This window comes from Neofelis nebulosa, chromosome 13 (genome assembly GCF_028018385.1).
Source record: "Neofelis nebulosa isolate mNeoNeb1 chromosome 13, mNeoNeb1.pri, whole genome shotgun sequence".
In the NCBI taxonomy this organism is placed as follows: domain Eukaryota; kingdom Metazoa; phylum Chordata; class Mammalia; order Carnivora; family Felidae; genus Neofelis; species Neofelis nebulosa.
In genome coordinates, this window is record NC_080794.1 from 58321536 (window position 1) to 58348643 (window position 27108).

General features: G+C 42.8%; 1 protein-coding gene across 6 annotated transcripts in view; it reads left to right on the top strand.

Moving 5' to 3' along the window:
• PDE6C (phosphodiesterase 6C) overlaps positions 1-27108 on the top strand; it is a 45438-nt gene that overhangs the window by 9670 nt on the left and 8660 nt on the right. For 5 of the 6 annotated variants that reach the window (XM_058697198.1, XM_058697194.1, XM_058697195.1 and 2 more), the window contains 11 exons: positions 83-157; positions 1170-1234; positions 1339-1405; positions 4131-4178; positions 6758-6907; positions 7490-7633; positions 8939-9007; positions 13963-14109; positions 14349-14456; positions 14856-14965; positions 20425-20512. In XM_058697198.1, coding sequence (XP_058553181.1) covers positions 83-157; positions 1170-1234; positions 1339-1405; positions 4131-4178; positions 6758-6907; positions 7490-7633; positions 8939-9007; positions 13963-14109; positions 14349-14456; positions 14856-14965; positions 20425-20512 — 1071 coding nt within the window. The remainder of the gene's footprint in view (positions 1-82; positions 158-1169; positions 1235-1338; positions 1406-4130; positions 4179-6757; positions 6908-7489; positions 7634-8938; positions 9008-13962; positions 14110-14348; positions 14457-14855; positions 14966-20424; positions 20513-27108) is intronic. The other variant, XM_058697199.1, reaches the window with a different exon arrangement.

Consider the following 27108-nt stretch of genomic DNA (forward strand, 5'->3'; position numbering starts at 1 on the left):
TATGCAAAGCCATGAAACTCATAGAAGATATAGTAGGTCATGGAACAGTTTGTTTAATATGTTTACATATAATTGCTTCCAGGAATTCTATGATGAGTGGCCAATCAAACTTGGAGAAGTCGAGCCTTATAAAGGTCCAAAGACACCAGATGGCAGAGTAAGTGCAAATGTCTTCCTCAGTGATATGTGTGCATGGTACAGGTTGCCAAAACCAGTAGGGAGGAAAGAAGAGTGCTGGCCTGAGAAGCCCTGGATTCTAGTCCTGTAAGTTTCTGGGGGACCTCAGAGTAGTAGAAAGAACACTGGACAAGGAGTTTGAGGTTCAAGTCCCAGGTCTTCCCTAGCCAGCTAGGTGCTCCTTGCCTTAACTCATTGTTTAACCGAGGGAAGACCTCCCAGGTCTTCCCTAGCCAGCTAGGTGCTCCTTCCTTGCCTAACTCATTGTTTAACCTCTCAATTTCCTTTTCTGTAAAGCCGGGCTTAGTGAATCAATAGATCTCAATAGGGAGGGACATCAGAGCCACCTGCCCAGCTTTTTAAGTGCACTATGCCCAGGCCCTCCTTCACACCTGCTGGACTCGAGACTCCAGGCAAGAGTTGGATAGTTGTGTCCCCCTTGACACAAGCTTCAGAGGGCAGGAACGATGTCTCACCACCATGTTCCCAAACACACAGGAAAGTGAAGGTACTGGGATAGAATGTGTCCAGGCCTTGGGGTTTTCATCTGCCCAAAGAAGTAGAGAGATTAGTTCTCAAGTCCCTTCCAGCTTGGAAGGCGGGAAATGTTCATTATACAGTGGGGAAGAGAAAACATTGACTGAGGTTGAGAAATTACATGGTTTGTTCCACTGAAGTTAGTAGTCAGGTATTTCTGGACAATAGAAAGGGATCAGCTAAAAGTAAAACAAGATTCCCGTGAAAGCTGTTTGGATAAACTCAACTTTTAAAATTTAGCTTAACAGGCTTGTTCATGTAGATAAATAGCCAATAGTATTTTCTAGTTGTGTTGCAAGCTTGTAATCAGGACATGAGTAATTTGGTGGTAGTTATGCAGAGCAATGTGGTTAGAATGTAAGGTACCATTTAAATGAGTTTTAAAGTATAAGCTCGCCTATAAGAAGTGTTTTCTTTGGGAAATGAGATTGCTCTCATAATCTCTTTCCTCTTAGGAAGTCATCTTTTATAAAATCATCGATTACATTTTACATGGAAAAGAAGAGATCAAAGTGATCCCGTGAGTACTGTCCTCAGCAGCCAGGAAGTTGCCATTTTGTTTTCGTGCACAGTGCATTTCTTCTCTGTATGACAATGATTTTCTTTCTTCTAATCTTCCTCAAGGACACCTCCTGCAGACCACTGGACTCTCGTTAGTGGGTTGCCGACCTATGTTGCTGAAAATGGATTTGTAAGTTATTGAACACATTTAAACCTTGAATAATATTGGATGAAGCCCTTATCAACTAAGGGGTGGGAGCAGTTGTGAAAGTAAAATGCACACACATGTGAGATGCTCACACAGGACATGGGGGAGAGGCATCTTGGCAGTTGAAAGTAGGTTGACTGGAGACTTCCAGACTACACAAAAATATTTAGTCGTTGTGAGAAAGATTCATCCATTCCCCCAACTTCTTATTCTGTTAGCCATGCAAATTTCAGACATCCTTTAGAAGTCTGTGACCATGATTCATGTTAGGTTTAATTTGATCTCAAGTACAGTTACCTTGGTCAAGACTTTTGAAGCATGGGAAATTACTGACAAGAGAGAAAAATGAATAAATGGGGAACTTTGCCACTGATTGCAATGCAAAATGTAGTAGGTTGATAAAGTAAGTGAAGATCTTTGCCCCGGTCTATCTCGTGGGGTGGGATGGGATGGGATGGACAGATAGCAGGCCAGGTCTGGCTAAGAGAGGTCAAGATATAGGCAGACAACAAGCAAGAGGTGTCTGGTAGGTCCCACAGGTCTCCAGGCCAGAGGACCAGAGTCACCATATTTTTCCCACTCTGCCTCAGCCATGCTTTCCTTTCTTCTCGTGGCTGATTTCTCTCCCTTGTTGGGCTTCTCCACCATCTGTGTCGTCTTTTGGCACCAAGATTCCTCCCTGCGAGAGTTCAATGCTTCCAACATTTCTTAGTGTTGGCATTTTCCTATCTTCCCCGTTATGAATCCAAGTTTCTGTAATGTATTTATAGCACTTATTTGCATATTTGCATATTTGATTTCGCTTTAGCGTTGTCCTTGTGTTTTGAGCAGTGTTCATTCATCTTCATTATTTAGGAAATGGGCATGTGAATTATAGTGACTAATAGAGTCACTCGAGGGTCAGAGGGAAGGAGAAATAAAACGTAGGTTAGCTCCTGTTTTCTTTCACTGTCCCAAATTTGCTTCTGCTTAGTGTGAAAGTTGCTGGGTTTGGAACAGTAGCAGAGTAAGGAAAATTCCAGATGTGACTGCAGGATGTTCTTATGTCAGGGTGCTTTGCTTTGGGGTTTCCAGGAGGCCTAAACCCTGGGGTCACTGGGTACAGGACCAGGTGGCCTCAAACAGGTGACACGATCCCTTTTTCTAGGTAGAGACATGCTAAAGGGGAAGAAAAGAAAACGAAGAGAAAAAACAATTTTATTTCTTTTAGGAATAAACAGCACTTTACACTAACAAATATCATGTTTTCAAAATCACTCCAAAATAATTGGAGTGTTTTTTAAATGTTATTCCTGACTTAGTAGTAGTGACGAAAACATTCCAATTCATTCCTGAGTCCACAGATACCACAACTTTTCAGCGTCTGTACATAACCAGATTGCTCGACCATTGACCCCCATCCTTTGTTTCCTTGCAGGTCACCTAGGCAGTTTTCTAGGGAAACAGGGTTTCCCCAAAAATCAGTTTGGAGAAAACGATTGTGTCAAAAGCCAGTTCATTGAATGGTTAATTTGCCAAGGCATCAACTTGCCATATTACCAACGTGCCAGGGAATTGATTCCCAAAGCAGGGGAGGATTTTCCGCCAGGTTTTGGTTCTATCACAGACCCAATGCACATGCTTCACTGCTGCCTTCCACATCGGAGCTCCTTCCCTGGGCCCCATCCCTGCTCTCTGAGAGCCCAAGACTGGCGGCAAACTGTTGTAAATCTAGTTTAAGGTATTTCTCACAAAATTGCTCATTAGGCAAATTGGCATTCCCAAAGTGATTTCCAGAGAATTGAGCTTGAGCCATTTCCTGGGACTCTAATTATGATTAGGGTGAACATACATCCAGTTTGCCTGGGCCAGCTTCCACGCACACCTGTTGTGCTTGAGTTATCAATAGTCCTCCCTTTCACTCCCAAAGGTATCACCCTATCATATGCACTTACAAGAGGCAGGACTTACTGAAAACATATTTTGTGTCTAGCACGGGATTTTCTCCAACTTGACGTTATTGACATTTGGGGCCAGACAATTCCTCGTGGGGAACTATCCCGTGCACTGTATGATGTTCGGCAGCATCACTGCCCTCTACCCATCAGATGCTCTACACCACCCTGGCTGGGAACCACTAGCCTAGAGGATGATTTCAAACATTTCAGCAGACCCAGCCAGAACAATGCATTCCTGGGCGGGGCGGGGTGGGGGCTGCTGTAATATGGTGGTGCACTCTATGACTCAAGAGCCCTGGGTGCCTTGACTCAGTCCTGCCCTGGGCAAATCCCTTGGCAAATCCTTGACCTTGGGCCAGGGAGGGAGAGAGGGAGGGAAGGAGGGAGGAAGGAAGGAAATAGAACCTTCCCAGAATCTCTGTCATCCCTGCCCCAGCAGAATGACCTTCTCCTCAGCTTCCTCCACTCCTTGGTCTGAACAGCTAAAAGTTTTGAATTTGGAAGAAGAATCCTTAGAGGCTGGGAAGAGTAGGCAGAAGCAGAGATTGTGCTAAATGTCACACAATGACTTAATTAGCAGAAGAGAACCTCAATGTGTTGTTAGCAAATTTGGCCCAGCCGTGGCTCAGTGTGAATAATTTGCCTGCAAACCATGGAGAGCCACAGAAGAAACCCTCGCCTCAAATGCATCCTTTCTTACACTGCTCTGTGGGTTGGTGGTCCCCCCTCCGCACGATGTTTCAGGACTTTCATGTCCTCTTGCTTTACAGATATGTAACATGCTGAACGCCCCCGCAGATGAGTACTTCACCTTTCAGGTAACTCTGCCCTCCGCCAGGCCTCCTATCACTGCTGCCCCCTCCCCCATCCTCAGGGTCTGCCTTGTGCTCAGGTGGCCAGGAGGCACGCACAAGGCTTACGTCCCATTCACCCTGGAGGGACCAGGGTCACCAACCAAGTAGCAGATTCTTCAGGGAAGGGAGAAGAGGTGGGAGGTGGAGGGGATGAGAGGAGACAGGGTGTTTATCACCCCAGCACTGGGCAGGGAAGTGGGGGGACCCTGCCCCTTCTCCATGCCCTCCCACTCCTGGTCACTCAGTGCTTCAAACAGCGCCTGGCACATCATAGGTGCTCACTAAGTGTTATTCGCAGGAGTGATCCGCTGCACAAGGTCTACCACCTGGATTCAGCCCTTTGTTGGTTTTCCCAGGCCCTTCCCTGCAGCGTATTAGAAAAGAAAAACTATTTATCGGGTCCTCGGGGGCCTCTCCTGCTGTCAGACTCTTGGTTTTATCTTTCCTCCTGCAGCATCCTGGGATCCCCCTCCCTACCTGTCCCCTCTGCCACCCCCTCCCCACGTGACTGCTGGGGAGAAAGTCGCATCTATCTCTGCGGCCCCTCCCTTTCTGCCTTCTGGTCCGTGTTCTGTGTCCCTATTTTCACAAACATCCACTTAGAGCCCTAGTTCCGGTCAGGAATAGAGAGCCACCAGTGTCTTCCTGTCTGTCACACAGACACACACACACAGAGCCCCAGCTATACCTGCTGGACAGGCTGCCTCCTCGGGCGAGAGGGGTGTGGGAGCAGCAGCAGACGCAAGCCGGGCCTGGGGAAACCGACTGCTTTGTTTCCTGGAAGGTTTCCCTCGGATCTCCTTGTTCGTCCCTCTGCTCACTGATGTGGAAAACACACAAACACCATATGGCGCGTTTGCTCCTGTTCCTCCCTCCTTGCAGCCAAAGCCTCACTGTGACCATGCTGTGCTGGCCCTGACCCCTACATTTATGGCAGTCGGGTGCCGGGGAAGAGTACACAGGAAGGAGCAAGGGGGCAAGCACTTTCTAAAGTGTCTGACCCTAAGCAGTCCTTGTCGGAACAGGGAGGGAGGGGAGCTGGCCCGGGAGAGCCCGGACTCTGCTCTGATATTTGGAGGCAGCCACGCATGGCTCTGAGGATAAAGATTTTGAGAACCACTCAAATTTTTTTCCCCAAAGCTTTGAATGTCAGGACACAATAAGTTGAGGCTTGGTTTCTCTGCTTTTCATTCCAAGTATAAAGACAAGCTCGCCAACTAATAAGCAGTTGTTTATTGAGCACCGGTCATATGCCCAGCACCGGCCCCTCACTTACATGGAAGCCAACAGTGTAGGAAATGCTCTTCCGCAGGATTAGGAAATAGCCTCACAGACAAAAATCAACAACTCCGAAGCTTTTGGAAATCATCTAAACTGCTACCTTGTGTGCTCCAGGCTAAAAGTGCTGTTAGAATTCTGAAAAAGAAAAGTTCCGTATGGGTGGAAAAGGTGAGAGAAGGCTTCACAGGAGAGGCAGGCCAGCCTGGGCCTCTGGGGACGGCTCACTGTGCTGAAGGAAGCAGAAGACAGAATAGGGTAGTGTGTTGAGTGCTTGGCTACCTTGCTCATACTGTGCAGGTGCCGCACCCTGGATCACAGGTGTCAGAGGACATCAGAGCTACCCGGGGAGCTTATTTAAGATGCACATCCTCAAATTATGACACAAGCTTGAAAAAAAAGAAAAAAGGTCTTGCACATTGACCTCACGCCACACTTTGAGAAATGCTCCTAAACTTCTGTGTCTGTATCCCCCCACTAGAATGTTATCAACCTGAGATTAGGGCCTGTGGTTAGTAGCCCCAGCAACTAGCCCAGGTCCTGGCACATCACAGGGGAACACAAAAGACGGTTTTGATGGATCCGTCGGGAACACAGAAACCACACTAGGTATTTCAACAGAGAGAATTTAATATAAGGAATTAGTTAAGCAGGTGTTGGGGGACAGAAAAAGTGAATGGGGAACACTGAGGCTTCCGATCCTTATAGCGGTGAGCAAAAGAGAAGCCGTTAGGGTTGTTACAGTGTAGACACTTGGTTCCAGTACACTGCATCAAATGGCCTAGAACACTTTTATGGCTCTATAGTCCCAGCTAATTTCTGACCCAGTGTAGGAATTGTGCAGCTCACGTAGAGATTAGATTATTCTTCCTTAAAGATAACCAGAGTTGGGGGAAGGTAGCTACGACAGGGTAGTAGTTCAGGGAAGCCTGTGATGCTCCATTAGTCCTCTGTCTTGATCCTAGTGGTAGGAGCACGTATGTACACATGTGATGAGCTTGCATAGAAATGCACACACGCATGCACACACACACAATAAGTACACATAAACCTAGTGAAATCTGACTGAGATCCATGGATTGTATCAGTATCTATTTCCTGGATTTGATGGTGCACTACAGTTACACAAGCTGTTACCTCTGGGGAAACTGGGTGAAGGGTACCTACGGCTTCCCTATACATTTCTTTTGCAACATCCTGTGAATCTATAGGTATTTCAAAATTAAAAGTTAAGAAAATAATCTAAATGTCCTTCCTGTTTGTAGAAAGGACCTGTAGATGAAACTGGCTGGGTCATTAAAAATGTCTTATCCCTGCCTATTGTCAACAAGAAAGAAGATATTGTGGGAGTAGCTACATTTTACAACAGGAAAGATGGAAAACCTTTTGATGAATATGATGAACACATTACTGAGGTAAGTGCAATCATAAACTAATGGAGACAAATGAAATTCATGAAACAATAGAGGTGGTGCAATTATTTGTTATTCTGGAGTGGTATTTTTGAAGGGCCATTAAGGCATGAGTGACATATGTTTGCGGTCAATATGTGGTTATTGTGTCATTTCTGTTTCCTGGCTTCTGTAAACTGCAACATTTTCTTCCAAAGATTGAACTTTGGCTTAATCAAAATTCTTTATAATATTAGGCAACTGGACAGAAATTTTCTATCTCCTTTCCCCACCCCTTCTATTCCTTATGTTTCTTGCTGTCACCCTCAATCCTCTGAGTTTCAGGCTGTGCTTTATTCTACTGGATATTGTAATTCTTTTGCTCTCATAAAACATTCACGGTGCCTGGTGCACTTTGAAAAGCAAGGGATTAGCCAATTTCATTGTCTGGGGCTGATTATTGGTACGTTTTTGTTCTTAGATTGAAATACGAAGCTGAATTGTTGATGGTAGAAGGGAGATTGATTGAGAGGAAAGAATGTAGATGGTTGCCTCCAAATCAGTTTTTCAGTTTTAGAGAATTGAATCACATTTTATCCATTTCAGACTCTCACACAATTTCTTGGATGGTCTCTTTTAAATACTGACACCTATGATAAAATGAATAAGCTAGAAAACAGAAAGGATATAGCTCAGGAAATGCTCATGAGCCAGACCAAAGCTACTCCTGATGAAGTCAAGTCTATTCTGGTAAGTGGGGAATTCAGTCCTGTGGACATTAGGTGGCATCTAAGCACAGCTCCTGGAATTCGCCTAATTACTTAGAGGTCTGACAGATGAGAATAGGTTTAGTCCTAGGCTAAGGAGGAGGAGACAAGGAGATTGGTGGGGGGTGGGGTGGGGGCTGCGGACCTGGGTGGCCCAGTGGACACAGAGCCTTATTGGACTTCTTGGCTGCTTGGTTGGAATAGCACTTTGCTTAAACAACAACAACAACTCAACTCCTGGGTCTGTAGGAGCTGGAGGAGTGACATCTAGATTCAAGTACGTTAGCAAGGAAAAAATATTTCCAGGAAGGGAAGTGTATCAGTCAATTATTGCCATATACATTGCCATGTATAACAACCATAACATCTCAGTGGTATACAACATTAAACATCTATTTTTGCACTCATGCATTGGTGGGTTGACTAGTCTTCAACTGATTTCTGGTTGGGCTTGGCTCTAAGCTATGAGTTTGGTTTGCTCTATGCATACCTCATCCTTCTTGCCCAGAAGCCACTTGATAAATGCCCTTCTTATGGTGAGGTCAAAGGTGCAAGAGAGCAAGCCAAACTGTGCAAGCTCATTTCAAGTCTTCCCTCATGGCACATTCACTAAAATTCTCATTGGCCAAATGTGGCCAAGACCAATATCATGGACGATGGGGAAGCAAGTAGATAGATATTTATTAACAGTGTTCTAATCACCACCAAATGAAGGGAAAATACCACACATCCCCTATCTCTATTCCTTTTATTTCCCTGGTTTTCAGAGTGTGTGTGTAGGTGTAGTTTTCTGGGGGTGGGTTTTGTTTTTTCTGGTCTTGGTTTTGCTGAGTTGCTTGGGGATTAAGAGAAATTTTATTTGACAGTTTGAGATGTTAAAAATGAGAAAACCTGAGGAGGATGAAGAGAAATTTCCATAAACTAATAGAAAAACAAATATAAGCCACTCATTTTTCTCTCTTTCTTGCCTACATATAAATAACCCACATTTCTCTCTCTCTCTCTCTCTCTCTCTCTCTCTCTCTCTCTCTCTCTCTGTCTCCCCTTCTCTCTCTCTGACAGCCACTGTTACATTTTCAGGAAATAAAAAAAAAATCATTACATTATTTTTTTTGGAGAAAATTCTTCATAATCAATGCTATAGGTCTTTTTTGTATCTAGAATACATCTTTGCAAAGAACTCATTACAGCATATTTTAAATACATTTAAACTGATTTTAAGAGTAGAGGAGTCAGATAGAAATTTACTTTATGGGAATTTCACACTTCAATTGCTTTTACATTTTAGAAAATTAAAGAGAAGTTAAATATAGATGTAATTGAAGACTGTGAAGAAAAACAACTTGTCACAATTTTGGTAAGTGTTTTACTTCTATCCTTAACGCCGCTTAAATAAAATATATTAGGATACATGTTCTCATTTCTCATGTAAGAGTTTCCTCTTCTCTGTCACCTTTAAAGGCTAAAAAGAAAAGAGATTTCTTATAAAGAGTGACCTTTTAGTTCTCTGCATTTTTTTCCTCCTGTGCCCCCTACAGTCCAATCCATAAAGATAACAGAGAATCAAAAACTAGGCTTCTGCGTAAAGGAACGCAGGCACAGATTCTAGGCATGTCATGGCCTCGTTGATTTTGATAGTTTTGGATGACACTGTGGTCACCCCGGAAGACATGACAGAATTACAGTAGAACAAAGACCCTTCAAGGCACAATTGTCCTCTGCCAGCACTCGCTTCTGTTTTCTGGAACTTGGAGGAATGTGGTTCTTTCCTCTTGTTGCCACCAGTTGAAATGGTTGAAATAACTTCTCTTCCTGTTATTAATCCTATATTTGGTTCTAGGTAGTTTTGCCCGAAACTTCTTTGCTGTAGACATCTTTGCCACAACCATTTCGTGGCAAATATTTTTGCCACATAACTAAGTGATCTGTAAGGCAGTTTTTCTGTAAAAGAGAAAACTCTTTTGACAGTTTGGTTTCCTTTCTTCATTGAGGAATTGACTGCCTTCAGCAGAGTTAATCTACTGAAGCTAGTTATCAGTAAAACTCTCGTCTTTATATTATGTAAACCTCAGCTAACCCTCACAATTGTCTATATAAACCTTAGCTAGCCCTCATAATGGTCTGTATGGACCTCAGCTAGCCCTCATAGTGGTCTATGCTGTGACAAGTACACGGGGTGGTCTTAAAGTAGGGGTGATGACAACTCCGTATACGGACTTGATAGAAAATACGGTGATAAACCTCACTGGAAGTGTGGAGTAGAATGTGAAGCCAGACTGCGCACCAGGCTGTACTAGACAACGGTAACATGCCAGTCATAATGGCCAAAGCTCAGTTGCAAACGCATCACAACCTTAGCATTTCCTCCACATTCCCCATAGAACTTAGGAACGTCTATCAACAGACGCGGGACAATCTGCCAGGAACAAACAATGGTGTAGAAGGCTTTCACAGCACAATACAGAGCTCTGTTGCAAATATGCCTCCTAGTATTTGGAAACTGATGCTTCTCTTAACAAAGGAAGAAATTTTAGTGAAAGAAAGAAAGTGTGATGCCAAAGGAGGAGACGAATCAACAAGCAAAAAAAAAAAAAAAAAGAGTGTAATACTCTAAATGAAAGACTTTGAAGACAAGCGCTGAGGTTCAATCCACAGAATGGAATCAGTTATTGGCACAGTACTGCCATGAATCTACGCTATACATTCTAAATATATTCAAATTTTTAAAAAAATTTTACAGTAAGTTCTCTTTTATTGTGTTATTCATTTTTTTTATGTTACATAAAGATGTTACATAATGTTACATGTTTTATGTTACATCCTTTTTATTGAATGTCCCTCTCATTTTTTTTGTGATTTTATTTTTATGGCAAAAATTACCTTATAGCTGACTAATTAGTTACACAGCAAGAATGTTTGCAGTGAAGATGCAATCATGGCAAGGGGAGATGCATGACTTTTGGAGAACTCGGCAATATTTGATTGTGTTTTGAGTTCTTCAGTTTTATGCAGTAATGATTTGGGACAAGCCTGGAGCAGATTTTACATTCAAAACAGTCTATTTCCTTGTAAAGCTACTGGTTCTTTGCCCATTTTGTTGCTTCTTCAATGTAAGGGCCTTCGTCCTTTAGGTGGAGAACTAGAGAATTTCTACAGTGTCAGGATGCCAACTGCAGTTTTGTTTTATGAGGAGGACTGAGGTAGGGGTGCGCTGATGAGGAAAGAAATCCCCCTACCTTCCCTCCTTTCCAAGACAAATCAGGAGGCCCTGCAGCTCGCGATCGCCACACCGTAGATCTGGAGGGGATTTCCCAAAGAAGTACCTTCGTCACTCATCCTTAATTCAGTTTTTTCTCATTCATGCAGTAGTTATCGAGAGGTACTATAATTCAAGGAGCTGCGCTGCATCCTGAGGACAAAAGGTAGTGTGGTCTGGTCTTATCTGGTTCAAGAAGCCCCATTTACTAGGGAGATAAAATGCAAACAGTGACACTGTCCCAGATGGACGAGTTAGTTCATAGACTGTGGACACCAACGGCCCCGGGGAGGCCAAGGGCCTGATTCTACTCACAGACAGTGGTCTGGTCGAATATGAGACAATACCCATGGCAATGAGGCTTAATGGGAAAGCAGGAGTTGCAGATAAGGGTTTTGGGGATGGCTGGAGGTGAGAAGGGGAAGCAAGACGGTACAGAACGGGGCCTGGAGACACAAGCGAGCACATTGTCTTAGAGAACCCCAGGCCAGCTGGTGTAGCAGAGCCCCAGGGAGCAAGGGCAGGAGCCCTGAGGCCCAGCGGGAAGGCGGGGCAGCATGACCGCCTGGTACCCCGTGAAGTGGCCCGCTCAGGGGCCCAGGGGGACCCTTCTGGGAACAGACGGAGCAAACCAGCCTCGACACAGGTGGCCATCAGAGCCATTTCATGGCCGAGTTGGGGTAGCAGCTTAACTGTGTGATTCCTCAGAGAGGTGAAAACTGGCCTTGGGGTGCCCAGAATTCCCACTTAGCAGACTAACCAAAAGCCTTTGTTCTTACAAACCCTCTGTGTCACAGAGTTTTAAATGGCTGTTCTTCAAAACCTATCATCTTTGTACTAAACTACTATCTTATTGGGTTGCCTGTTACTGCAAATGGGATCTGGGAGTCATTCTTCTGCGAACCTCTTCCTTCGTTTCCTGCTAAAATGAACATTTACACTTTAGTGTGACTGAGCCTGAAAGCATTAAAAAGCACTTTCACATTTTATCTTCACTCTGCAAACTGTAGGACTGAGACAGCCTCTAGTGGGGAGTCTGTGTGGCATGGAGTCTTCCCCACCCCAGCTGATGAACCTTCTCTTACTCTGATTTTTAAAAGATGTGCTTATTGTCTGCCCCTCCGTGAGATTGCATGTTTCAGGAGCAGTGATAATGTCTACTTTATTCATCCATAATGCCTACAACACACATAGGAACCAATAAGTGTCTGTTGAATGAATAAACAATAAATGAATGAAAGAAACAGAAGAACTCACATGGGCAAGGAAGCCGGGAAGGTTTGGAGAGAGAAAGAAAATGACAAGAAGGAGTAGCCAAGGACATAGGAGGGTCCTGTGAGAAATAGAGAAAAGTTTTGTGAATTGAATCCCCGTTAATTCTCTGTGGCACTTGCAGATGAAATTGCCATTGCTAGACAATGAAGACAACAATGTTACTGTTATTGTTCCCATTTCACAGGCTAGTTCAGTCTGGGAGATGTAGCTAATCTGAACCCAGAACTGAACACTAGTCTCCTGGCTCCAAACCGTTGCTTTTCAGGGAAAAAGGAAAAAAAAAAAATCTCTGCCTAAAGTGACCAGTCCAAGAGTAGACTGATGAGAAGGGATCAGAGGAGGTCACTGGGAGACCTGGGGAACAGAGAGAAGGACAAGGGTGTGAGAAGTCAACTCCGACTCAGGGGTTAGGGGATGAAAACCCATAATTTTACTTATAACAACCATATACCATTTGGTATTGAAGTCTGTATAAAGTAGAGCGTGAACTATCCCCTGGGAGACCTTAAACTTGCTGAGGGACATGGCCTTAGCACAGTGCACAGGACTCAGCACGGGCTCAGTAAATACCCAATGCACTGAATTGCTCCTGTACGTGGACCCACATAGCTCTTGCTAACTTCTCCCTCCTGGCGCTTTCACTCCTCCCCTGGGATTTCCTCCTCCCTGCCTTCCAACAAATCAGCTGAACTCACATCCTTCCTGAATCTCTCCTTCTTCAATCCCACTTCCAACCTGCCTTCAATTTCTCCCCCAGCCCTGGGCCCTGGATGTTATGCTCTGTGAGTATTCTAAGCTCTCACCTTTCAATGATCTATACTGTATAACCATTTCAATAGACCGCGTTCTTTAAGGGCAAGATCCATAATTTTGTTTCCTCAGCCATGTCAATACTCATGTGCTGAGTTCACTCTCTAACCTATCTACAGTCCTAAATCCTAACAAGGTGTGGGGGTAAGTGAGGTGTCTGCAGGTGTACCAATGCACCGCAGAGCATTTGTTCATTCAGTCCACAGACATGTCCCAAGCACCTGCCTGGGACAGGCCCTGCCAACTGTGAGCTACCACAGCAAATAAGACACGCGTGCTCCCACACTGTGGTGCCCACAGTCTACTGAGCATATAAAGAGTACGATAGAAAAAGGGGCGCCTGAGTGGCTCAGTCGGTTAAGCGTCCGACTTTGGCTCAGGTCACGATCTCACGGTTCGTGGGTTCAAGCCCCGCATCGGGCTCTGTGCTGACAGCTAGAAGTCTGGAGCCTGCTTCTGATTCTGTGTCTCCCTCTCTCTCTGCCCCTCCCCTGCTCACACTCTGTCTCTCAAAAATAAATATATGTAAAATAAAAACTAAAAAAAAAAAAGAATACAATAGAAATGAATTAAGTGATCACATACTATTTACTAAACATTTCTTGAATAGGAAAATAAAGTCGAGTACTGAAAACAGGTAAGGCTGCTGCAACTAAACATTTCATTTAGCAGCAAAGAAAGAAAACAGCCATTGGAAATGGATTTGGAATTGAATTCCAGCACTCAGAAAGTTTCTTAATATAGCTGAGTCTCAGTGTCACCATCTGGAAATGGGGATAATTGTGCAGGTTTGTTGTGAGGATAATAATACACGTAAACCGCATCCCCCAGAGCCGGTCCCACTGAGGCTCAGTGGGGTTGCATGCGGTATCCTTTCATGGTAATTTTGTTTTACGCCCAGGGCTGAATGTGTGAGACCAAAGGGAAAGAAGATGCATGTAACCTGAAACCATCTGTCCTTGTCCCAACAGAAAGAGGACTTGCCAGACCCACAGACAGTGGACCTGTACGAATTCCGCTTCAGTGACTTCCCCATCACAGAGCACGAATTGATTAGGTGTGGGCTGCGACTCTTCTTTGAAATAAACGTGGTGGAGAAATTCAAAGTACCCGTAGAGGTCAGATCGCATTTAATTCAAAATACTGTGTGATTCTGTTGCTGTACTCGCTAATGTGTCCCGTGGTTCAAAAGATTAACTTCAGTTAGGATTTTCAATTATTATTAACTTTGTAAATATATCAGCTTAAACCCTGTCAACAAGACCAACCTATCTTTTTAGATAAGATGGTCACAGACCTTGTAACCTTTAGAATTCTATTCCAAAGTCTGAACGGTGTTGTCTTCTTTGGGTGACAGGTTCTTACCAGGTGGATGTACACCGTGAGAAAAGGGTACCGGTCCATCACTTACCACAACTGGAGGCACGGGTTCAACGTGGGGCAGACCATGTTTACCTTGCTGATGGTAGGTGCAGAGAGCTGTAAATAATTGTCAACCCACACATTTCCCTCTTAGGCATGATGAGAAATGGATACGGTCCACCATTTTAGGTCAGTAATTTTGGAATTCGTGGACACAATCCTGTAAATCCCAAACTTCCCTGTGGATGATGCCAGGGAAAATGGGTATCCCTGGGCATGGGGCTGGATTATCACCTTGACATTCACATACTTACCTCTTTAAAGGAAAATTCGGTTACCTGCTGGGTTTTGTAATTGCCCAGAAGGAGCTGCAATATGCAACAAATTAAGCCAACTTGGTCTAAAAACATGGCAGGCCATCTTCTCCTTTGCAGGCAGTCTTCACTGCACTTGTTTGGAGGTGTATTTATCTAAGTAAATGTATATACATATATTCTTTTAGACAGGGAGACTAAAGAAATACTATACGGATCTTGAAGCCTTTGCCATGCTCGCTGCTGCTTTCTGCCATGACATTGACCACAGAGGCACCAATAATTTGTATCAGATGAAGTAAGTGATATACTGATGATGTTTGAAGGCACCTCGGGGGAGAAGAGAACTTGTCTCTGTCCCTTGGCCCTGTCAGCAACTCTTCATCACATTTAGGACTCTCAGGGCCATGTTCTGTTCCTTCTGAGCTTCAGCCTCATGATAATGTCTGCTTTCTCCCCGGAAGCTTGCAGCCCTGCAGCCCCCTTGCCCTTGGGTTTCCACTTCCAGGCGTGCCCTGCCCTACCTGTAAATGCCTTGACTCCTCCTTTCTTCAACTTGATTAGCCAGAGTATCAGATTCGTATATGAAAGTGCACAGGCCTTGGGCTTACACTTGTATACACCTGTGTAGCCCCCAGCTTAAGCCAGGGGGCGTTTCTTCCTGGGCTCACTCCCCTCCCTTCCCCTGGCTCCTCTGCTGCTCCCCAGCTCTCCTTCAGCTGGTTTGCACCTTATTCTCCTGCCCCGACAACGTGCAAACAGTAACGGTGCAGGTTCTCAGCTCAGACAGATTTGGGTTCACAAGTCATTTAAACTTTGTAAGCCTCGACTTCCTCGCCTGGAAAATAAGAGTTATATATAATAATGGTACCTAATAGGTAAGGTCGTTGTAAAGATGAAATGAACAAATGAATATCATGGTAGCCTCTTGGCAGTAAATGAGTAGTAAGTATTATTATTATGTCACTGACACCCTTCAAAATTCATCAGCAATGCCCATGGCCAGCCTTGCTCCTTGATAATGGCTTTGAGGATGCCCTGTGTGCCTTAGATACTGTATCCTCACCTCTGACACACTAGCTACCGGAGGCACTAGGTATTCTAGAGACAACAAGCTTTGGAGTCTGGGCTTGTGGGGTCCAACCACTTCCTGGTTGAGGCAGCTTGGGGCACATCCCTTCGTCTATTTGAGACTCAATTTCTTAGCGGTAGAATGGGCACAATATCTACCCGCAAAGACTTGTGGGAATCAAATGAAATTGCATGTAGACGAAACTACATAGTAGGTGCTTAAGAAAAATGTGTTCACTGAGTGAAAAGCACATCGTGAGCAGTGACTTCTCACCTATGGGACTTTGCCTTGAAAAGAGGAATGGCACTCTGGTTTTGGGCAAGGGATGTCTTCCTCCCGAGAGACTCGGGCCCACGTTGGCTATTCCGCACCTCGCACACAAGTCTCCTGACAGTCACCGGGTCCCCTTCCTCTCCTCGGATCACTGGTGCATTAGCCAATTCAGCTCCAAAGGAGCTCACATTTATAGCTCCTATCGTGAGCTGACCCAGGCTAAGAACTTGACACTCATCGTCTCATTTAATCTTTGCTGCACTCCACCTTTTACTGATGAAGAAACAAGCTCCAAAAGGTGAAGTCCAATTTGCCTTACGTGAAAGGAAGCAGCCACATTGGATGTGGTGTCTGGCCTCCAGTTTGCAGGAAGGATGCAGCCACATTTGAGGTCTCTGCTCTGGTCCGGCATTCAGAGTCTGTGCGGGTCCCCCTGGCTGTCAGCTGGCGGGGGGGGGGGGGGGGGGGCACGTTGAACTTCTTCCAGCATTTCTCTCCGTAGACCGGACAGCAGGAATATGTGGCCGCGGAAGGCCTGGGACCCGTGCACGGGTTTCCCTACCGCAGGCACCTGAGCACAGATGTGCTCCTGGTTCTGGTAGCTCCACTGCACCGTTGTGATCAAAGATCACGGTCTTTCTGCTCACTGTCCTTCAGTAGTGACGCTCGATGAGTCTCTTCACATCCTTATTGTTCTGGAGGAATCGCTCAGGAGCCCACAAAGACATGGAGACATTACATTGGCAAAAGCAGTTCACTACAAGGTTGAATGAAACAGTATTATTATTCTCACATTGATGGCTACAAATCAGGTCACTGCCTAGGGTGACTTGAAGCAGCAGGGACAGACATGACTCCACTTCCCGGCTGGAGTCCACTTCCTCGTGCCCTTGGTCTGATTTCTTGTCTCCAACATGTCTGGCCCTCTTGGTTCTGGTTTCCATCCTTATCCCCCAGCCCTAGCCTACCCTCTGACAATGCCCTAAAAACCTGGCCATTTTCACATTTCTATTATTCCCTCCAGTTCTCTTGTGCTCCTGTGTTCACTTCACTTTGCTAGCCAGTTTGTTTTCTGCTTCCCTCATTTCTAAGCTTACTGATTTCTTTCTTCATTTTGCCCCCTTTCCTTGTTTAGTTTCTCACCCCTCTTGTCTTTCTGCCTTTTTACTCTCCCCCATCCTGTTCCTGAAGAAATACAGGATGTTATTGGGACAAAAACACAAAGAATTTTAGAATTTATCTCATCCCTCATTCAACGCAGACCTCTCCTCTCTACTGCCTCCTTCCCCATTTCCTTGAGTCCACATATGATTTTTTTCCCATAATGGCCCACAGGGCAGACAGTTCTATTTGTAGATGATTCTAACGGTTGGACGTTTTTCATGATACTGAACTGAAATTGGTCTCCCGAGAACATCTGTTTGTCCTGGTTCAGGTCTCTGGAGCTGCTAGAATATATGTAATTTCTCAACCACAGGCCATTCCTTCATATTAAGGAGAATTATCACTTCCCCCAGCCTTTCCTGGTTGAACACAGCAGTTTACTTAAATCATTTCGTATATAACAGTTTCCACACATGTAATTTTATTTGTTATTCTTCTGTGAATCCTGTCTGGTGTTTTTATGTCATTCTTTAAATGCGGGTCTTGGAATTTAACACAGTAATCCAGATAGGACCTGAAGTGGTTTATAGTTAATCTTCATTAAATTTCATCTTCTTAATTTGATTCTTTATTCCACTCTTATTTGAAGTCTTCATTTGTCACTCTCTGTCAGCCAGTGGATTATCTGTTTTTTTCCAGTTTTCTGTCATTGGAAAGTTACTCATGATTTCCATCAATATTCATTCAAGTCTCTGATAAAGTTATGCATCAGGACAAGAGCAAGGGTCTTGTTTCGGGGCCCAGGGCTGGAAACGTACCCCCAGGGTTGAAGACAGCCAATTAAGTACACTCATTGAGCTCTGCTGTTCTGGCTTGTACTGAAGATATCTTGAGGTGTCCTGTCAATTACCTGGCTGAAATCCAGACACATGAGGTCCTGGCCTTCCGCTCCCACCAGCCCTGTCACAGAAGGTGCCATAACATCAACTTGGCATCATTTTCTCCTTGTAAACCTTCTCTGGAATCTCCTTGTGATTATTCTGTAAGCGCTCACAAACTCCAAAACAGTTTAAACTGTTTCAGAGATAAAGGTCAATCTTCCTGTTCTGTTATCTACAGATTGTGCCATTTTCTACTTCTTACATTTTAGGGTAAAATTTACTTGGATCCAGTCTTTAATCGTCTCCTCCGCTACCTCAGAATTCTCCAGGGGATACTGACAGTGGTGTTCCCCCGTACTAAATTTGAAATCCTCAAATTTCTTCAGGAAATTGGGATGTTACTAGTCTACCGTAAAAGAACCCCTTAGTGCTTCTTTACCAACACTGCCCCTTGCTGGAGTTCTAATTTTCAAAAAAATCAATCGGGGGAATGTTCCAGAGAAACTGATAGGTTCAATAGTCAAGCCATACCATAATCTCTATTGCTTGAGTTTCTCTCCTTTGGTTATTTTCTCCCTGAGTGCCTGGATAGTATCACAGTCTACACTGGCTATTTTCCATACTTGAAGCTTACTGTTGCCAGACATCCAAAATACAGAGAATTATTGACGGATGGTATGATTTAAACATTTTTTCCCCTCAATATCCCATTGAAACTTTTAATAACTTCTCTGAAATTTGCTTTATTTTTTAAAAATTTTTAAATGTTTATTTATTTTTGAGAGAGAGTGAGAGACAGAGCGTGAACAGGGGAGGCGCAGAGAGATAGGGAGACAGAATCCAAAGCAGGCTCCAGACTCCAAGCTGTCAGCACAGAGCCCGACGTGGGGCTCGAACTCACGGACCGCGAGATCATGACCTGAGCCAAAATCGAGTGTCACACACTTAACCAACTGAGCCACCCAGGCTCAGTTTACGCCCAGAGTAAACATTTTTGGCAGGAACTCTACATTGATGATGTTGTGCCCTTCTCAGCTCTTCAGGAGGCCCATGAGAGCAGTTTGTCCCATTATTTATGAGGTTTAGTTAAATTATTTATGGGTGATATCCAGGAGATCTCTTTATGTAAAGGTACATTTTCTCCTTTGTATTAAGTAATCTGTGAGGTGTTATTTTGAGACTGGGTGTATCTCTAACTCCCAGAAACCTTTTTTGACTGATATTTTTAAAACTAAAGGAATTAAAGATACTACTCTTTTCTGACTGGAATCAAGCTTTGATTTTTTTTTTTTTTAATCTCCAGTGCTGACACAGAGTATGTATGTAAATATGTGCTAAAATTATGATCAATTATAATATTGCTCAGGCATAGTCTGATTGTTCCCTAACTGGAGCATTTGGTTTACCAGACTTGTTCGTGACCTGTTACTGTCTCCTCTACTCCCTAAAGTTCTGTTCTTGCTGAAATAAGATGAAACTTCTCTACTAAGACTCCCACCCATATTTCTGATTTCTTCCTCCCTTCAAATTATTTATTCGCTCTGTATTTCTATAGCAAAGTCTTCACATTATCTGTGTAGGCCTTTGACCTTAGCCTCTCTCCATCACTTCCTCTTTCTACCTTTTTATCTTCAGATGCTTCCCATTCCTTAAACGGGAAGACTTGAAGAAAGACAAGGCACCAAAGACTGAGGTCCCCACTTATATAAAGCTGTGACCTAATCATTAACAAGTGGGAACTTCAAGGGGCACTTTGGTGGCTCAGTCAGTTGAGCATCAGACTTTGGCTGGGGTCACAATCTCATGGTTCGTGAGTTCGAGCCCTGCATTGGACCCACTGCAGTCTGTGAGGAGCCAGCTTGGGATCCTCTGTCCCCCTCTCTCGGCCCCTCCCCAGCTCTCCCTCTTTCTCTCTCTCTGTCTCAAAAACAAAACAAAATAAAAAACAAATGGGAACTTTAACTTAAACTCTGTGTCCCTGTCTTTGAGGAGGAAAGAAATGATTGCTTTACAATCAATTTTATTTTGGTTCCTGGAAATTCTTAATAAACATTTTCCATGCAAATGGTCGATGGGGCTTCAATAGACTTGTTACATGTTCTGGAAGTCATAGGCCACTACCATAAGCTCCAGGGAACCTAAAGATTTTAAACTGAAAGATGCAGTGGATGAACCAAACTTCCTAATTTAAATAATTCAGTCATTTTATGCATTCAACAAATTAGGTTTTTTAAAGAATTTTTTAAGAGTGTATTCTTATGTTCTAACCCTAAAAAATCTATTCCAATATGTTACTTTCGACCATTTCACAGCCATTAGAGGACAGGGAGAAAGGAGAAATGGAAAACATCCTCAGAGGGTAAAGACTCTATTCTCTATGGGCATATGTGTAGTCTTTAAAATTATGGTATATCCTCTTCCTCCTAGATCCACATCTCCATTAGCAAAGCTTCATGGATCTTCCATTCTGGAGAGGCACCACCTGGAGTACAGTAAGACTCTACTGCAGGATGAGGTACGTGAGGCTTTCCCAGGGGCAGCCAGAAGCTCTGGATCAAAGCACCAACCCACGGAAAATGCTTAGAAAGAGGATGGTCTTGAGTTGTGGCGGTTGGCAGTCTATACTCTCTTTGAGGTCAATTGCTAGAAATAGCTACTTTGCAACAGTTTTTGAGCAACCAAGTTAGAAGGAGCTGAGATAGAAAAGAGGCATAGAAAGTCGCAAAATCTCAGCGGGTCTGTGGAGAGAGAAGCAAAAGCTTACGGTGGACGTGAGAGGGCTCTGTGCACCCTAACGTGTATATCCATGGGAAGGGGAAACGAGGCTAGGTAGCCAGTGATTTTCTTATTCATGGGGCACGCACTGTGAGGAATTGTCCATATCTTTGAGGAAGGCAAGCTTTGGTAGTGGAGGCCAGCACGAAATCAGGATACAAGATAGGGACAGACAGCTGGCATCAGAGAGACAGGGAGAGGCCACATTCAGGAGTGGGCGTGGCATAGGAGAGCAGAGGGGCGGGGTCACCGACAGCTTTGGGCTGGAAGTGGCTTGGGCGTGGTCTTGAATTCACTTGGATTTGCACACGTCAGGTACTACGAACATTCCATAGGCAGCAATCATTCTTCCTTTTAACACTTTTACTTAAGGGGTATATAGGCTTGTGGAAAAGTTGTGGATATAACCTAGTTAGACTTAAAAAAAAAAAAAATCTCTTGAGAAAGTTCCAAACCAAAACTAATTAAATGAGTCTTTATTAGATGGAGGGGAACAATTTTGTCATAGCAGAGACCTTGTTTAGAATCGCACATGCTCAGGAGAAATAAGCCCTCTGGGAGTGGAGCTTTTCTGTTTCTGTGATAATATTTTATTAAAGTCTCAGGGAAGGAACATACAGAAATATGTCCAAATTTAGAGATAACACTACATTTTCCCAAGTAATGAGAAGCCAAGTGGGGAAACTTGTAAGGCAGAGAGATCAGGCCAAAAGTTGGAAAAAGAAAAAAACGTACTTGACTGTGTTTTGTTTGTTTTTAAAGTTTATTTATTTATTTTTGGGAGAGAGAGAGAGCGCGTGAGAGCGAGGGAGGGGCAGAGAGAGAGAGAGAGAGAGAGAGAGAGAGAGAGAGAATCCCAAGCAGGCTCTGAGCTGACAGGGCAGAGCCCGACATGGGCTGGATCTCACAAACTGTGAGATCATGACTTGAGCTGAAATCAAGAGTTGGACACTTAACCGACTGCACCACCCAGGCACCCCAATACTTGAGTGTTATCACCTGTGATTGATGCCATGCCCAGAGAGAGGGACCCGGACAAGTGCATCAGAATTCACCAGGCAAGTGTACTCGGGCTGTTAAAAACAGACCCTGGGCTTCATTTCACACTTACTGATGGGGTTCTCAGGGATTCTGGCCTGGGAATCTGCATTTTAATAAGACTGCTAATAATTCTGTTGGATAGCCAGAGCCTCTCCCTGCAGTAGTGTTTATAACATAAAAATGATGGTAATATCTGTTCTATGAAAATTAAAAGGAGTGGAATTGAAAGTAGTTTGGGAAGATAAGAGTAAATTGCTATTATTTAATTTTTTATGAGTCTTTTTCTTACTGGTTGGGACAATCTTACATTTTTGAGTAAGAATTTTCTCCACTTTCCATAATCAGTGGTGTCACTGATTATGTGACATCGTAAACAGGTACTGTCAAATATAATTTATTATTTAATTTTACATTTACCTACTAAAGCAAAATATATTTAAAAACTTCAGCCAAGGAGCGCCTGGGGGGCTCAGTCTGATCAAGTGTCCGACTCTTGATCTCAGCTCAGGTCTTGACCTCAGTGTCGTGAGTTCAAACAAATGTTTGGGTGGTACTCGTACTCATATGTTTTTCCTTTCTGGGATTTAAGGGTTTATAATGGACTTGTGGCTTTCCATCCTAATTTTTTAAATGTTATTTACTCTGGATCTGAACTGGTTTTGATGGCTGTATAAAGGCTTATTATTCTTTCTCAAAAGGCATACTGCATCTCGGTAATCCATACCACCTTGGCAAGGACTTGTCTACAATGCTATCCAACCTGCTAATTGCAGACTTATAAGGCTTGTAAATAGAGTCGCCAGGCAATGCAATCACAGAGATTTTTATGAGCAGGCAAATGGAACGCTAAAAAAAAAAATAAAAAAAAAAATAAAAAAAAAAAAAACTAATTTTTTAGCCATCAAATGTTCTTTTTACACTTTGGGAAACAATGTTGCTCTTTTATTTACTTTTTTTGTATAAAGAAAATATTTGCATTAAAAGCATTTAAATAAGGGAAATCCTCATGATTTAGATAACAATTTTGGTATTTTGTTTTGTATATTATGAAGCTTTGCCTTAAAATGTCATTATATCCCAGTAGATTGGGATTCACCGTTCTGAGGGTTAAGAACCACCTGCATTCCAAAGCAGACAGCAGTCAACCCTTTCACCTGAGGGAATAGATGGAAAGCTCACTAGTCAGATTAGAAAGAGCATACATCTTAATGCTACAATGTATTGTAGAAATGACAACACAAATGGCTCAGCATAAATAACAGACCCCTGTTATTATTCCAAACACTTCTTGACAGAGTTTGTGATAATCCTCTTTATGCTTTTTCATACCAACCCCATCTTTTAAAAGGAGTGAAGAAGCAATGAAATATCCAATGTATGGTCACAGTGAGTCATGAACACGTTAGCAGTCTCCTCCACAGGTGTCACAGGTACCACACTGAAGACTAGAATAGCCTATATGTTCTCCTGCCTCACCTCACCAGGAAGCTCTAATCAGGATGAATTGGAGTCATTCCTACCTATTTGGATGCACTACTGGGAATTTATATGTTTACTGCTGTTGTAATAGTAGGAGAGAACATAGACTCTCTGTGAGCTAGTGAAACCAGCTGAGCAAGTGGGGGCCCCGCCAGAATGAGCTGGGACATGGTCCCCTCTCTTGTGGTGGTGCACCTGTCCCTACCTCAGGTTTTCAGCACAATCCTCAGGAAAACAAATAGAATGTTAAACGTTTCTATGTTTTCAAAATTAATAACTTAATACTGGTTGTAAAAATTACACTTGCTCACTGTGAAAACTCAATGACAGGGAAAAATTTAAAAATAAATATAAAAAATTCATTTCAAATTCTATGACTCAAAAATAGCTATTTCATTAACACCTAATGAACTGTAATCAGCCACCCTGTGAAGGTATGCAGGCAGGATGGAGAGAAACAAGTTTAGAAAGATGGGATCATAGTATTCAAGCTTTTTTTTTAAGTCAGAGTTATGGTTTTTATTTTTTTTAATTTTTTAATGTTTATATTTGAGAGAGAGACAGGGAGACAGAGAATGAGCAAGGGAGGGACAGAGAGAGAGAGAGAAACAGGACTCAAAGCAGGCTCCAGCCTCTGGCTGTCAGCACAGAGCCTGATGCAGGACTTGAACTCACAAACTGTGAGATCATGGCCCAAGCCAAAGTTGGACGCTTAACTGACTGAGCCACCCAGGTGCCCCAGAGAGTTATTTTTTTAAATGTTTCTTTATTTTAGAGAGAGAGAGAGAGAGAGCAGGGGAGGGGCAGAGAAAGAGGGAGACACAGAATCTGAAGCAGCTCTAGGCTCTGAGCTATCAGCACAGAGCCCGACTTGGGGGTCCAATGGTGAGATCATGACCTGAACCGAAGTCAGGCACTCAACTGACTGAGCCACGCAGGCACCCCCAGAGTTATGTTTTTAAAATCAGCTTTATTGAAGTATAATATATGTACAATAAACTGCATCCTTTCAGTGTGTACAATTATATGAGTTTATACAATTTTATATACCTAGGACACCACTACCACAATCAAGACATAAAATATTCCTATGACCCCAAACCACTCCTCATGCCCATTTGCAGTGCAGGCCTCTCTCTGCTCCCAGCCGTAGGCAACCATTGAAATGCTTTTAGTCACTATAGTTTAGATTTTGTAGATTTTATATAGACGCAATTATACAGGTACTCTTTTGTGCTGTCTTCTTTCATGCAAAGTAATAATTCTGAGATTAGTATTGTATACACCAGCGATTGAATCCTTTTCATTGTTGAGTAGTTTTCCATTTATTTGTGTGTAATTCTATTTAAATTTAATGGAAGAAATATTTTAGAAATGTAATTGCAGAACTTTAGATACTGTGTCTTTATCAAAAGAAATAGTGGGTTTTTTTTTAAAGATTTAAAAAAAATGTTTATTCATTTTTGAGAGAGAGAGACAGAGCCTGAGTTGGGGAGGGGAGGAAAGAGAGGAGACCACAGAATCTGAAGCAGGCTCCAGGATCTGAGCTGTCAGCACAGAGCCCAACGCAGGGGTCAAACTCACGAACCATGAGATCATGACCTGAGCCAAAGTCAGATGCTCAACTGACTGAGCCACCCAGGTGCCCCACGAGATATTAGTTCTTAACGAACCGTCTAAAATGAACAGAGGACTATGAGAAATTGTGAAAAACCATAGCTCAGCATTTAGATGTTTGATATTTTTAGACTATATGTATTAACTTTATATTGTCTACTAACTCACTGCTATGAAACATGAAACAATTAAAATACTGCTTCCATCTTCACCTCCATTTTGTAAGGTACTTATTATCATTAGTATTTTTTTACCATTATATATTTATAAATTCATATGTTGCTCAATAATTTCCAGAGTTTTTTATCCTTTAAAAAATTTTTTTTAATGTTTATTTTCTGAGAGAGAGAGAGAGAGAGAGAGGCACGTTGTGAGCGGGGGGAGGGGCAGAAAGAGAGGGAGACACAGAATCCGAAGCAGGCTCCAGGCTCTGAGCTGTCAGCACAGAGCCTGATGCGGGGCTCAAACCCATGAACTGTGAGATCATGACTTGAGCTGAAGTCAGACACTTAACTGACTAAGCCACCTAGGCACCCCTTTTTTTTTTTTTTAGTTTTTATTTAAATTCCAGTTAGTTCACAGTGTTATATGTTTCAGGTTTACAATACAGTGATTCATCACTTCCATACATCATCAAGTGCTCATCACATGTGCAATCCTTAATCCCCATCACATATTTAATCCGTCCCCCAGCCCACATCCCTTCTGTTAACCATCAGTTTGTTCTCTGTAGTTAAGAGTCTGTTTCTTGGTTTGTCTCTTTCTCCCTCTCTCTTTCCCCTTTGCTCATTTGTTTTGTTTCTTAAATTCCGCATATGAATGAGATCATATGGTATTTGTCTTTCTCTGACTGACTTATTTCACTTAGCATAATATTCTCTAGCTCTAACACAATTGTTTATTTGTAATTCTATATTTAAATGGGCCCAATACTTACAATCAATCCTTTTATTATGGTTTCTCCATTCCTGTGTATCTTATTTTCACTCACCTCTTGATGGGCTAGACTTTTGTCAAATGGTAGTTTTTCTAAGAGAGGCTAATCTAAGTACATGCTTAAAAAAGAATACTGTTTGTTACATTTGTTTTTGAAGATCAGTTTGACTGGATATGTAGTCTTATGTCACACTTATTCTCAGAAATTGGAGGACATTGCTTCACTGTCTTTTGGCATTGAAGTGTTGCCCTGAAGAGGTATATATGGCCAATCTTTTTGCCTTACATGTGACTTGTTTTTTCTGCATAGATTCTCATCTGATACTTAATTCTTCATATTTTAGTAATGTCATCTGATGTCTTGGTGTTGATCATCTTTCCTGCTCTGATCACTGGCTCTGCCTTAGCTTACTTAAAAAAAAAAAAAAAAAAAAAAAAAAAAAAGGCATGTGTATATGTGTGTATGTTACTCAATTTGTTCCCAAAAGGTTTTATTTGAGCTTTCAAAAATACATATCAGGTTAAAAAAAATAAAATAGGGTTACTGGAAAAATAAAACTAAGACGAAGCCATAGTAAAGGCCAAAATGTGTACAGTGAAAGGGACAAGAGATGGGCCACAAATTTGGTCAAGAGCTTTCTACCAACTAATATAAATCAGAGCATGATTTTTAATATGAATCTGTATCTATAGGTTAAAAAGAAACCACTTAGGGGCCTCTGGGTAGCTCGGTCGCTTAAGTGTCCAGGTCTTGATTTTGGCTTAGGTCATGATCTCACGGTTCATGGGATCAAGCCCCCCACCCCGTGTCAGGCTCTGTGCTGACCGTGAGGAGCCTGCTTGGGATTCTCTCTCTCTCCAGCTCTCTCTGCCCCTCCCATGCTCGTGCGCTCGCGCTCTCTGAAAATAAATAAATGAACTTAAAAAAGAAAAAAAAAACACATAGAAGCTCTTCTTTTATGATCCTTAGATATGAAAGAAAAAAGAGAAAATAAAAAAAGTATAGAATTAAGACAGGTTTTTCAATTTGGAGACTTGTCCATGTTTTTAGATGAACATCAAAATGAGTGAGGAAAAAAAGAGAAGAATGCAGTTCGGGTATATGTATGTATTTCATGACCATCAACTTCATGTAGCAAAACTACTATACATCTGTCCTTTGGCCTGTATGCCTAAAGTGATTTATTTGGAATATGAGACCTTTTTCAAATTATACATATTATTACACTGCTATTAACTAGGCTTCCATATTATCAGTGGTTA